At 42.9% G+C, this 14,178-nt stretch overlaps 1 protein-coding gene and 1 pseudogene across 1 annotated transcript; both read left to right on the forward strand.

Moving 5' to 3' along the window:
* LOC135532595 (protein ANKUB1-like) overlaps positions 1 to 14,178 on the forward strand; it is a 52,747-nt pseudogene that overhangs the window by 19,904 nt on the left and 18,665 nt on the right.
* LOC135532597 (protein ANKUB1-like) lies at positions 334 to 2,156 on the forward strand. The gene is made up of 3 exons (XM_064960073.1): positions 334 to 494; positions 638 to 752; positions 1,169 to 2,156. The coding sequence occupies exons 1-3, from the start codon at positions 380 to 382 to the stop codon at positions 1,923 to 1,925; spliced, it is 987 nt and encodes a 328-aa protein (XP_064816145.1). The 5' UTR covers positions 334 to 379; the 3' UTR covers positions 1,926 to 2,156.

Here is a 14,178-nt window from a genome sequence, read left to right on the forward strand (position 1 = left end):
GCCCATTCACCCTCTGAATGGCACACATACACAATCCATGCCTCAATTGTCTCAAGGCTTAAAAATCCTTCTTTAACCTGTCCGCTCCCCTTCATCTACACTGAAGTGGATTTAACAAGTGACATCATGAAGGGATCATAGCTTTCACCTGGATTCACCTGGTCAGTCTTTGTCATGGAAGGAACAGGTGTTCATAATGTTTTGTTTACTCAGTGTATAAACACAACATAGGTATTTATGTAAAACAAGTGAATTTACTGTATGTCCATGGTCTTATACTTCAGCGGGAGCCGGTGGTGCGTGTGTTCAGTGCCGTGACGGGGAGACCCTCTCAGTCTTGGGCACTGTGTTTCTCCTGAGTACGTCTGTGGCCAGGCTCATGACCCTGGTGTCCCAGCAGTGTGGGCTTCCCGTCAGCTCCTTCAGACTGAGCTCTCCCACCGGCCTGCAACTCTACGACTGCAACCGGCTGCACGACTACGCCATTGACCTGGGTATGGCCTTCCTTGTGCAGTAGATCAATGGTCCTCTGGCTCAACACCTTATGGATGTAACACAGAGACAAATGGACTGTATGGAACACATTCTTGGTTCATGGCAACCAGGAGGACAACCTGCATGTGTCTCTGTCTCCCAGGGGCTACTCTACGGTTGGACACCTGGGATGGGTGGGCGGAGTTCCTCAGAGGCTGCTTCCTGGGACACAGACTGACCGTCCAACGACACCTGTCTAGGGAGAGACCTGTGATGAGGTCAGAATACACATCTACACACTGAACTGTATGATAGACTTACTATCAACAGTGATGGTACTGAACCTTTATATAGCTTACAATGATAGTACTGACCCTGTATATAGCTTACAATGATAGTACTGACCCTGTATATAGCTTACAATGATAGTACTGACCCTGTATATAGCTTACAATGATAGTACTGACCCTGTATATAGCTTACAATGATGGTACTGACCCTGTATATAGCTTATATTCTCTTGTTTTTTTCCTTCATACGTTTTTTCTCTTACCCTGATATTTAATACTGCATTGTGGGAAAGAGCTTGCAAGTAAGCATTTTACTGTACTGTTTTATAACCCACTGTATCTTGTGAACTTGACAAAAAAAACTTGAAACGTGTTATAAATACATTGATTCTGTATTATTCCAGGTTCCAGCTCCGGGTGGCACTCTACATCGCTGCTTCTCTGGGCCACCTGGACCTGGCCGGCTGGCTGCTGGAGAGGGGGGTGCGTGTCATTGAGCCGGTGGGGGTTCACCCTTACCGTAAGTGGTGCCACCAGACGGCCCACCCCGACGTCGCCAAGTGTCCCGCTGTCGCCTCCATCGAGCGCGGCCAGCTCACCATCCTCAAACTCTTTATCGCCAGCAGCGTTCTGACCCTTGCCTGTCGGGATCCCCAGGGTCGTGACCCCCTGAGGATCGCCCTTCAGTACGGCCACAGGGAGTGTGTGAGTCACCTGGCCACCAAGCTGTGCTCTGTGGTGGTCCTCCCAGGTATGGCCCTGCCCATGGGGACATACCTCCAGACCCCCATCAACTGCCCATCTCATGTATCCTGCCCGCTCCGCGCCCTGGCATCCCAGGATAAACCTCTTCAACTACCGAAGCTCCACCCTGTGGCCACGAGTGATGAAAGAGAGAAGAAGAGGGGATGTGAGGAGGATGAGAGTGGGGATCAGAACAGCAACCAATGGAGGAGCAGAGTCCCGCTCCCGCCCATTTCCAGAGACACCAATCTCAGACCTGTGTTTGCCTCGCCAAACTCTGCCCAGATCCTCACCACCTCACTGGAGGCCTTTTCTCTCCACTGCGACCGCACACCCAGAGAAAACGCCATATACTGTTTGGCCTTGGCCAGGTTAAGGAACTTATTTTATTATTATTATTATTATTTTTTACAGTGAACAAGATGAGACTTTGGAACAGATGATGCCTGAAACAATGCGGACGACTTAGAATTTCGTTCCTTTGGATGATGCTTATAGATATAGTCAGTACTGTGTTTGATTTGTGTGCAGAAAGTTTACAACGGCAGGCAGTGGATTCTCAGTCATTCCTATTCTCAAGTAACAAAAAACGTATCATATTTCACTGGCTATTTGTAGTAGCCAAATGTGAATGGAATTATTATTATTCTAGAATCATTCAGTATGTGGTTGTGCTGTATTGATTGTACTGAATGTGACTATGTGGTTGTGCTGTATGTGATTGTACTGAATGTGACTATGTGGTTGTGCTGTATGTGATTGTACTGAATGTGGTTGTACTGTACGTGATTGAAAGTGTTTGACATGGGTCTAATTGAGGCTCCACCCCCCCACTGAACACTAGTTTTTATCCATAGAAATCCTCACTTGCTGATGAAGACCTGTAGTTGTTGAAATCAATGTAAAATACAGTATGAACACTGCTGCCTTAAAAGTCTTTTATTAAGATGTGGATCATTATTGCTCATTTAAATGAGTCTGTGCAGTGTCAAAATAATACATACTGTATTTCACAGAGTATTTGACAAACTCTTTATTTACGTTACAAAACTGACAACTACTGTAACGATGTGTTGGCACAGCATGTGTCATCATTCCCCTGCAGTGTGTGGATTTACACAGCAACATAGCAGACAGCTTAAATAGTTTATTTTTATTTAACCTTTATTTCACTAGACAAGTCAGTTAAGAACAAATTCTTATTTCCAATGATGGCCAAACCCGGACGACGCTGGGCCAATTATGCAGCACCCTATGGGACTCCCAATCACTTGGGAGTGGGAAGGATACCAAATCCAATATCACACACTTCTTCCTTAGTATTCTGAGAACTGTCAGATAGCTGTGAGAGCTATGAGTGGATCGTGGACCCATGCATAAATGATAACTTTGCCGTAACTCAGTGGGGCAAGTAGAACGTCCTGGTTAGTGTATGTGCATTATCTTGTCAGTTGATTGTCTTTGTCTCAAAGCCTTTCCATTTCTGGGGGATTGAAGAAGCTTCTGATCTCAACCTTCTTGACAGGTACGAAACACTTGGTTAGTGTATGTGTCTTATCCAATGGGTTGTCAGGTGAACGTTGAAGATGCTTCTTGGAGGTGAACTAATGATGTCATTGAATCGCTGTCATTGAGTTGCTCACTGGACAAGACAATTATTCACTGAAAATGAAATCTGTATTTATTTTCACTTTTGTGGATATTTAATTACAGTCTTTTGAAAATAAAAAGCATTTTTTGTTAAGTGATGTTGAAATGTTTTATGACACTTGCAAGCATTAATTTTTCAGCCGAACAAATGCATCATTTTACAAACTGCTTAAATAATTTCACAGGTTGTGGTAAGTCTGCACACAGTCCCCAAGTAATCATATTTTATTTTATTTGTCACATGCGCCGAATACAACAGGTACAATCTTACTCTGAAATGCTTACTTACAAGCCCTTAACCTCTTAAATGTAAACTCCCCATATTTGGGGACCCTATTAGATATTTTTTAAATTCAATTTAGTATGGTATGAGAACGGTATTCCCTTTCTGCAAAAGCAGGGTGTCCTGGAAATTGAGTATCTTGGCTATTGATCTGTGCCTTAATTATATTAGGCATACAAATGTATTTTGCAAATTACCTAATTTCAATTGTGGCTTAAATAAACACCTTCTATGTGAGTCACTGTACAGATAAAGTTTAGGCTTGGTGTTTTTACTTTACAGTAATGTTGTTTTTGAAGCATAAACTAAATAAACACAGAATACATTTGATTTGCCTAGGATAAACATTCAGGACTTTGGACAGATCATGAGGATGTCTTATTTGTCTGCCTGTGACCTACCGTTATTGATCACAAGGTCGAGATTCAAAATGTTTATTTTACCCAACGTTTTCACCAAACATCTTACAAGGTAAGCTTCGATTTGGTCTGTGTTCGAGCTGTAGCAAACAGTGCCTTGGCTTTTATTGCCCCCTTGAACGGTTTTGACATTTCAGGCTTCAAACATAAACATATAAAACTGTATTTTTTTGTGAAGAATCAACAAGTGGGACACAATCATGAAGGACATTTATTGGATATTTCCGTGCAAAATTATTCATAAGTTAATAAGCGTCTTTTTGATTACAGCTGTGTTTGGGATGTCTCTATCAGTTTTGCACATCGAGAGACTGAAATTTTTTCCCATTCCTCCTTGCAAAACAGCTCGAGCTCAGTGAGGTTGGATGGAGAGCATTTGTGAACAGCAGTTTTCAGTTCTTTCCACAGATTCTCGATTGGATTCAGGTCTGGACTTTGACTTGGCCATTCTAACACCTGGATATGTTTATTTTTGAACCATTCCATTGTAGATTTTGCTTTATGTTTTGGATCATTGTCTTGTTGGAAGACAAAATCTCTGTCCCAGTCTCAGGTCTTTTGCAGACTCCATCAGGTTTTCTTCCAGAATGGTCCTGTATTTGGCTCCATCCATCTTCCCATCAATTTTAACCATCTTCCCTGTCCCTGCTGAAGAAAAGCAGGCCCAAACCATGATGCTCCACCACCATGTTTGACAGTGGGGATGGTGTACAGGGTGATGAGCTGTGTTGCCGCCAAACATAACGTTTTGCATTGTTGCCAAATGAGTTCAATTTTGGTTTCATCTGACCAGAGCACCTTCTTCCACATGTTTGGTGTGTCTCCCAGGTGGCATCATTTTCTGGAATTTTCCAAGCTGTTTAAAGGCACAGTCAATTTAGTATATGTAAACTTCTGACCCACTGGAATTGGGATACAGTGAATTAAGGGAAATAATCTGTCTGCAAACAATTGTTGGAAGAATTACTTATGTCATGCACGAAGTAGATGTCCTAACCGAGTTGCGAAAACTATATTTTGTTAACAAGAAATTTGTGGTGTGGTTGAAACATGAGTTTTAATGACCAACCTAAGTGTATGTAAACTTCCGACTTCAACTGTATCTTTCTGCGCATATAAAGTGAGGTACAATCTACCATTTGGTACAATGTGCAATGGTAGGTGAGTGACTTGGCATTTGTAATAAAGCGCAAGGTTGCATGCATATACAATAATCAATTACAGAGAGAAACGTGGCATGAACAAGCTTCTTTCGAGCCATAAGTGGGATGCAAGCCTTATTATGACAATAAAACCCAATTTCAATGGAAGTTTTTTCACAAGATTATCCACATGAACTTTAAAGGACAACTTGTCATCCAAATAAATACCTATGTAGGTATTTGTAGGATGACACTTTTTCAATGGATAAGCCACCAGATGTGACAATGCTAACATTCTCTGGCAGAGTTCTAGCTCTGGTAAAGGTCATGAATGTAGTTTTTTGTACATTCAAGACCTGTTTGAGACCATAAAGGGAGGCCTGCAGTGACTGAAAAGCAGTCTGGTGCTCTTCAACAGCCTGAACCAGAGAAGGTTCAGAGAAGGCTTGGAGGTAGAAGCTGTTAAGGATCATTTTGGACCTAAGGATCATTTTGGACTTGGCGCTCCGGTACCGCTTGCCGTGCAGTAGTGTAGCTGATGTGAAATGGCTAGCTAGTTAGCGGGGTGCGCGCTAATAGCGTTTCAATCGGTGACATCACTCGCTCTGAGACCTTGAAGTAGTTGTTCCCCTTGCTCTGCAAGGGCCGTGGCTTTTGTGGAGCGATGGGTAACGATGCTTCAAGGGTGGCTGTTGTTGATGTGTGCAGAGGGTCCCTGGTTTGAGCCCAGGTAGGGGCGAAAAGAGGGATGGAAGCTATACTGTTACAGTAACAAGTCTATGACTTGTGGGACTGGAGTCTTAGACAAGTTTTTGGGGCCTTCTGACACCGCCTAGTATATAGGTCCTGGATGGCAGGAAGCTTGTCCCCAGTGATGTATTCGGCTGTATGCACCACCCTCTGTAGTGCCTTAAGGTTGGATGCCAAGCAGTTGATGCAACCAGTCAGGATGCTCTCGATGGTGCAGCTGCATAACGTTTTGAGGATCTGGGGACCCATGCCAAATCTTTTCAGTCTCCTGAGGGGGAAAAGGCGTTGTCGTGCCCTCTTCATGAGTGTCTTGGTGCGTTTAGATCATGATAGTTTGTGTCTCTGGGCAGCTTGCGGCTGGGTTTCCCTTTGTTGTCCGTAATAGTTTGCAAGCCTTGCCACATCCAACGAGCATCAGAACCAGTGTAGTAGGATTCAATCTTAGTCCTGTATTTACGCTTTGTGTTACGCTCGTCGTCGAAATGAGGAGACTAAGGTGCAGCGTGGTAAGTGTACATCTTACTTTATTAGATGAACACCAAAAAATATATATATATAAACAAACAATGTTCATAAGTATGATCCCCAATCAGAGACAACGATAGACAGCTGCCTCTGTTTGGGAACCATACCAGTCCAAACAAAGAAATAGATCACCTAGATTGCCCACCCTCGTCACACCCTGACCTAACCAACCACTTTGCCTGTTTGATGGTTAGTCTGAGGGCATAGCAGGATTTCATATAAGTGTCTGGATTAGTGTCCCGCTCCTTGAAAGAAGCAGCTCTAGCCTTTAGCGCGGTGTGGATGATGCCTGTAATCCATGGCTTCTGTCGGGGATATGTACATACGGTCACTGTGGGCACGACGTTGTCGATCCACTTATTGATGTAGCCTGTGACTGAGGTGGTATACTCCTCAATGCATGTGGATGAATCGCAGAACATATTACAGTCTGTGCTCGCAAAACAGTCAACATATGACAACAAATGAATGCAATCTCATTTAATGAGGAAAATTATCTTGGGTTGGAGAAGCTTCTAGTGATGGCTCTATACATTCTGGTGAAAAGGGAGGGTTTGTGACTCTTCTCTTCAGGTGGGAAGGAATATGCGATGTCATTTCCCTCTGGAGCAAAGGAGCCATGAGAATTTGTCCTCGACTCTGCAAAGAAAGACCATCCAGTATGTCATGGGTAACAATTCAGAGCAGAGTGCAATGTCTTTCCAAATGAATTAGTTGAACGCTAAAGTAATAATATCTTAGTCTTGAATGAGCAGCAGCAGGGCTTACCTGTAAAGTACACAGTAGGGGAAGTGTTCTGAGGCTGGTACTCCATAGACTTTTGAGGACAGTGGTCCTTTCTAACTTTCTTGGAACCCTGTTTGGTGGGAAAAGGCACATTAAAACAAACTGTTATATATCTTAAAGTACAGTATATCAACTGCAAAAGGGCAATACAATGCTAAAATACTGAATTATATAAACAAATAATATCTCATACATTCAAAAGCAGTGTTATTCATGAAAAATCTGTACTTGTACTATACCTTTGTGTTAAAGCATATCTTGCTGAACATGGTTTTCTTGCTTTTCTTGGACTTGAAGATGGGGATCTGCTCTCCAGTACTGCTGGTGCTATCCCTTACCAAATCCAACATCCCTTCTACAATGTCACTGGTGGCCATGCTGGTACCGGACTCAAAAGAACATTTGGCATTGGCTTTGGTGATCATTTGATGACTTGAGCCAACTGATAAGGCATCCATCATTTTGTTGACCATGACCTTCGTGAGCTGATTCATTGTGTCACTATCCTCTGGCTTGCTCTGATTGAGCTGGATAGGAAAGACCATGCAAGTAGAGGTGCTTGGTTCATTCTGGACTGAAACATCAATGTTGATATTTTCATACTCATCTAACCACTGTTTTAGGAAGCCCTTCACTGTCTCTTCAGCAAATATCTGGAGAAGCTGAGAGGAGAGCTTCCTGGATATGGCACATTGTTCCTTTCCCCATTTCAGCCTTGAAAGAATGGAGTCTGAAGCACTTCTGGCTGCTTCCAATGTTAAGACCTGTGGAGTGCTGTGGCTGTCCTGAAGGGCTATCACTTTATCCACAAATTCATGGCTGAAAATGTGGATGGTCCCAGTGGAAATTATTTTTCTCAATTTCCTAACAGCAGATCGGAGGTTGTCAGGATGAGAAGCAACTTTTCCATCTTCCTGTGTGTTCTCAACACTTTCCACCATTTCGTCCACTACCACCCCGGCAGCTTGCCTGACTTTGTCCACAAAGGATGGGGGAAGTAAGTTCTCTGTGTGAAACAAGTCCTGAATGATCATGTTTCTTACAATGGGAAAGTCACTCTGAGCAGGTAATTCAGTGGGGATGGGAGTACCGGGCAAGGTGAAGTCCCATTCTGACTGCTTTGATTTTGAAGTAGGTGTTAGAGGGATGGAGGAGCGTGAAGAAGAGGTATTTCTTGTGTTTTGGCTGTCAGCACTCCTACAACGGATCGTGCCAATATCCTCCAGCATGGATCCTGAGAGCTTAGTGGTTTTAGGTAGTAATTTGTGCGGAATGTCCACACAGGCATCGTTTCCACCAGGTGTAACACTGCTCTGGTTGACCTCAAGATGGCCGAGACTTGCTCTTTGTGAAGCAGGACTGCTTTGATATGTAAATATTTGGATTGAACCAAGTGTTGTGTCTGACATTTGAAGATCTTTTCTGAGAAACTCCGTAATCTTACTTTGCAGACTGTAGTAGATGTTACGAGCAACAGACCAGATTCTTTTCTCAGAAACCTGTCCAGTGGTGAGCAGGGAGGTTCCAGATACCATGTCAGATGATTGGGTGGTCTGGGTGAGCTCCTGCAGATCTTTCACTATGGTTTGTATAATATCAGAAGATGTGGTGGATGTAGATACAGACTGGAGGTACTTATCTGTTGTACCTTCCTCCACAATGTTAAATGATCTAGAGAGGACCTCACTCACTCCTTTCTCAGCTTTGGTTTGGAACTCATGACTAGAAAGTTTTTGGAGGCTCTTTGTTGAAAGACTGTGGGAAGATGCAATGCCTTTGGAGGCAGCCGTGCTGCAATCTAGACTTACTGGAGAGGTTCGCTCAGTAGAATCTTGGAGACGTTCAAACATGTCTTCACATGGTGTTGGGGACCTTGACAAGGAGATGTCCTTCAGCTGAGACAGAACACCACCTACCAACATGTTGACCTCAAGGGACATATCAGATATTTTCTTTCCTACTGTGGAGAAGCAAGGTGCATTTGATGTCTGATCCTCGCATGAGGTCAAGATTGTTGAAATGACCTGTTTGGTACTATTGTTCATTAGACCCTCGTCTGTTTCAGTCCAGAGAAGTTTTGAACTCCCGCTGACACCCATGTGTAGAGTCACTTCCTGGTTCAAACTGGGCAAGTGAGGCACACTCTTACCAGCTTGCGTCAAGTTCTGGCTTGCCAAACCAAGGTACTCCTCAGTCACAAGATGTCCAGAGTCCTCTGTGGGTGTATGGCTAGACATTCTTCTCTGCACGTCTGACCTCCGCCGGTGAATGGTGAAGCCCTTTAATGTCTTCTTAATATTGTTATATAAACTAGTGGTAGCAGACCAGATCCTGCTCTTTCGCTTTTGTGCATTTTCCTGGAGGTCAGGTTCTCTCTCCTCTACTTCTGAAGGTTGCGCCAAGCTCTGCAGGTCTTCCACAAATGTGTCAATGATGCCAAAGGCAGCAGAATCCGCACAAATATCCTTTGACAAGGTGCTCTGGTTTTGAACGGAACAAGACCTGGATGCTACAGAATACGCAGGCTGTACACTAGTTAAGCTACTGTTGGACTTTTTAACTAGGAATTTACTCACTGCTTGAGTGGTGTCTCTCTTGAATTCCTCACTTGAGAGTTTTTTCATGCAATCCAACAGACTGGTCAAAGAAGCTGTGGCCTTACTTCTGCTGTCCTCAATTTGACAGGGGAACTCATATACTATTGGTGATGAGGCCCTGGAATGGGAGATATCCCCAAGCTGAACCAGAACACCCTCTACAAATTGTTGTATCTCAATAGAGAAGTCTGATCCTTTTTCTCCAACAGTGTACAGGGGGTCCTCCTTTGACATCTCAGTCTTGTACAAGACCAGAAGCTCTGAGATGACTTCTTTGGTGCAAGTTGTCAGAAGGAGCTTGCATTCTTCTGACTCAGTTTGTGCCCAAAGAAGTTTTGAGCACTCACTTAGGCCTCTTTGTAAAGTAACTTCACCAGTGGACTCTGGCAACTGAGGCTCACTCTTACTGGGCCTATATTTCATGTCTAAGCAAGGTAGTGGAACTGTCTCCGTAAACTCAGCATTTGTGATGTTGTCATCAGATGTGACAATACTCTTTAAGGCACATCGCTGAAGCTTGCCGAAATAATCTTTCAAGTTGTTTTGGATGCTGTGGTAAATGTGAACAGCAGCAGACCAGGCACTCTTCTGTTGGGGACTCTCTTCAGATTCAGCCAAGGACTTCATATCTGACACGAAAGTCTTAACAACTACTGACGCTGCTGAGCCCACTGGGTGAATTGACTCTGTCTTTACAATGCCAGACAATGTTTGACCTGATACAGCACCTGTTAACTCAGACTGAATGACTGAACTAGGAAAGCTCAAACTACTGACTTTTTTGGCAAGAACTCCACTCACTGCTTGTATTGCTGATGTTTGAAACTCCCGGCTGGAGAGTTTTTGGATGCTCTTAGATGTGAGCGTGCAGGAGGAACCAGATTCACCAATATTGTAGCTGCTCTCGTATTTCCTTATCAGGGCATCAAGATCGTCAATGAAGCCAACATGCGATGCCAAAAACGTGATCTTGTCCTTCAGATCTTTCAGCAAATTCTGTTCGTTCTCGTCAACAAAAGCCACCATTGTGTCAGAGATGGTGGTCATGACTTGCCCTGTTAGACTCTTGCTCTCTTGGTCAACTTTTTCAAGTTTAGCAGCCAGCTCTCTCACCATGCTCTCAGTCACCTTGGTCTGTGAGTCTCCCCTTACCGGTGTCACTTGAGAGGTTTGGCTAGCGGAGGCACTCTTAACGACCACTGATACGGCCGACTTGACATCTTTAATCACTTCTGCCATTACAGCAGGGGTCATCTTCGGAGAGCCTGCACTTCCAGATGGAGAATTGGACATGCATGCAAGTTTGGAGAGAGAACCTTGCAGGCTGTCCTGCACACAGGTGACGAGGTGTCCTCTGAGACACCTAAGAGGACTTGTAGCGAGTCAGAGTTGGTTGTCTTCTTCTGCACATCAGACAGAGAGGTGAGAGTCCTTAAAAAAACAGAAATCATCACAGTCAAACAAATAATATGTAAGGCTGTGAGGAACGTTGCTCTGGTGGAGGTGTGTCAAACACATCTGCACCATTGAAAATAGTGGGGGAATCGTTGCTTTTGCTCTGGGAAAACACCTTAGTGTGGTGGAGGTGTGTCAACCACATCTAATGATAAAAAATAATAATTTATTCAACTTCTATAGTTCTTTTCATTACAGAAAGATAAAAGAGAAAAGCTTCTGCTGGTTTGGAGAAGAAAAAAAAAAAACTAAATTATTCTGTTTTAAAGTCAAATAATATGATAAATTAGAGTACTTTTTTGTAGAAGTAATTTGTATTGAAACTGGCTTGTACAGTTGAAGTCGGAAGTTTACATACACTTAGGTTGGAGTCATTAACAGTTGCTTTTCAACCACTCCACAAATTCCTTGTTAACAAACTCTAGTTTTGGCAAATCGGTTAGGACATCTACTTTGTGCATGACACAAGTAATTTTTCCAACAATTGTTTACAGACAGATTAGTTAACTTATAATTCACTGTATCTCAATTCCAGTGGGTCAGAAGTTTACATGCACTAAGTTGACTGTGCCTTTAAACAGCTTGGAAAATTCCAGAAAAGGATGTCATGGCTTTAGAAGCTTCTGTTAGGCTAATTGACATCATTTGAGTCTGTGGATGTATGTCAAGGCCAACCTTCAAACTCAGTGCCTCTTCGCTTGACATCATGGGAAAATCAAAAGAAATCAGCCAAGACCTCAGAAAAAAAATTGGTTCATCCTTGGGAGCAATTTCCAAACGGCTGAAGGTACCACGTTCATCTGTACAAACAATAGTACGCAAGTATAAACACCATGGGACCACGCAGCCGTCATACCACTCAGGAAGGAGACGCGTTCTGTCTCCTAGAGATACGTACTTGGGTGCGAAAAGTGCAAATCAATCCCAGAACAACAGCAAAGGACCATGTGAAGATGCTGGAGGAAACAGGTACAAAAGTATCTATATCCACAGTAAAACGAGTCCTATGTCGACATAACCTGAAAGGCCGCTCAGCAGGGAAGAAGCCACTGCTCCCGGAAGCCGCCATAAAAAACCCAGACTACGGTTTGCAACTGCACATGGGGACAAAGATCGTACTTTTTGGAGAAATGTCCTCTGGTCTGATGAAACAAAAATAGAACTGTTTGGGCATAATGACCATCATTATGTCTGGAGGAAAAAGGGTGAGGCTTGCAAGCCAAAGAACACCATACCAACCGTGAAGCACGGGGGTAGCAGAATCATGTTGTGGGGGTGTTTTGATGCCAAAATTCTCCCAACCTATTGTGGGAAGCTTATGGAAGGCTACCCAAAACATTTGACCCAAGTTAAACAATTTAAAGGCAATGCTACCAAATACTATTTGAGTGCATGTAAACTTCTGACCCACTGGGAATGTGAAGAAATAAATAAAAGCTGAAATAAATTATTCTTTCTTCTTCTATTATTCTGACATTTCACATTCTTAAAATAAAGTGGTGATCCTAACTGACCTAAAACAGGGAATTTTTACTCGGATTAAATGTCCGGAATTGTGAAAAACTGAGTTTAAATGTACCTGGCTAAGGTGTATGTAAACTCTGAATTCAACTGTATATGGGCATATCTATCCTCTAAAAAATATGTTGAAATTGCTATAAACATCAAATACTGTTTAAGGACAATCATAAATAAAAGGCAGTATTGAAGAATGGTTACGGACATACCTCATGACTGGCTTGGGCAATGGTTTTGGGCAGTAGCTTCCACTGCCCAGACTGCCCATCTCCTTAGTCAGGTAAATCTCCTTTAACTTAAGTTGTTGTGATTCCTGCTCTTCTTCCTCTTCCTGATCCATACAGTTGGAGGAAGGGTAGGGAGTCGGGATGCGAAAGCTATTGTAAGACTTTCGACTGCCTGGCCTCTTAGGTACACCAGCCTCAGTAAATCTCACGCGGGATTTGGTGTTAGACTTATCGTCTAACAAACTGGTGAGTGACGCTGTGAGAGATCTCTGTGACAATGGAGAGGAGGCAGCATCTTGGATGCCCAGTAGTTCGTAAAGACCTGGGATGATGATCTGCATCAGCTTGTCCGATAAAAACTGGACAATCCTCAGACACAAGCCGGCAAGCTGTTGTTTTGTCAGCTGTATTCCAGAAACAGAAGAAGTGTTTTAAAATGTTGCATAGTGCGTCTTTCAAAAGCTTATGAACAAGGTTAAACATTCAGTGATCATTGTATTCTAAATAAGCTTTCAGATCTTACCGGGTCAGAAATGCCATTATGAATCCTACTCCATTGCCTGAAAATTATTCATATGAATTATTCATATTAATAGTATTAATATTGTCAGAAATGTCGGACAGTAGAGTCATCAGATTAGACAGTATTTTACACACGCTTTGTAGCAATTGTTTTGACAACATTGTGGTGTGATGTAACTTTTTCCGCAATGGAAATGTAGTTGATGAATCTGCTTTCATATAATCCTTTACAGGTTTGATAGTAGTACTGTACCAAAGAAAATAGAACATACTCCTCAGTTAGGTTCTGCAGGAAGTTGATAATCAGTGAAAAAGACTCAAGATTTGTCGCACTGTTGAGGCTCTCTTCTTCTGTGGTTTCCACAGTGCTGCTTTGCTTCTGGTAGAAATAAACATTATGAATCTCAAATAATGGCACCAACAGAGTCAAACATAATATTTACAACAAATATCATACTGAAAGAACTTATGAACCGTTAGAGAGTGGAGGAGCATTGGCAAAGTTGGACAAATTTAAACAACTGAAACACAACAGAGATGGTTGTGGTACGTCAACATTGCCAATGATAGCATCACTATAACATTTTATTGGATTAATGTTGTAATATGAAATGACAAGGTCAACTTACCATCTCATTGACAGCTTCAGAGGTCAGGTGGTCATCCACCACACAGACAGGCAGGTCTAGAGACTGGGACAAGGCTCTATGGTCATAACCAGGAGAGAATGGAAACAACATCAGAGCAGTCCCAATGGCAGAATCTAACCACTGTCTTCATGTCAAAGACTCACTTA

The sequence above is a fragment of the Oncorhynchus masou genome, unplaced genomic scaffold (genome assembly GCF_036934945.1).
Source record: "Oncorhynchus masou masou isolate Uvic2021 unplaced genomic scaffold, UVic_Omas_1.1 unplaced_scaffold_1933, whole genome shotgun sequence".
In the NCBI taxonomy this organism is placed as follows: domain Eukaryota; kingdom Metazoa; phylum Chordata; class Actinopteri; order Salmoniformes; family Salmonidae; genus Oncorhynchus; species Oncorhynchus masou.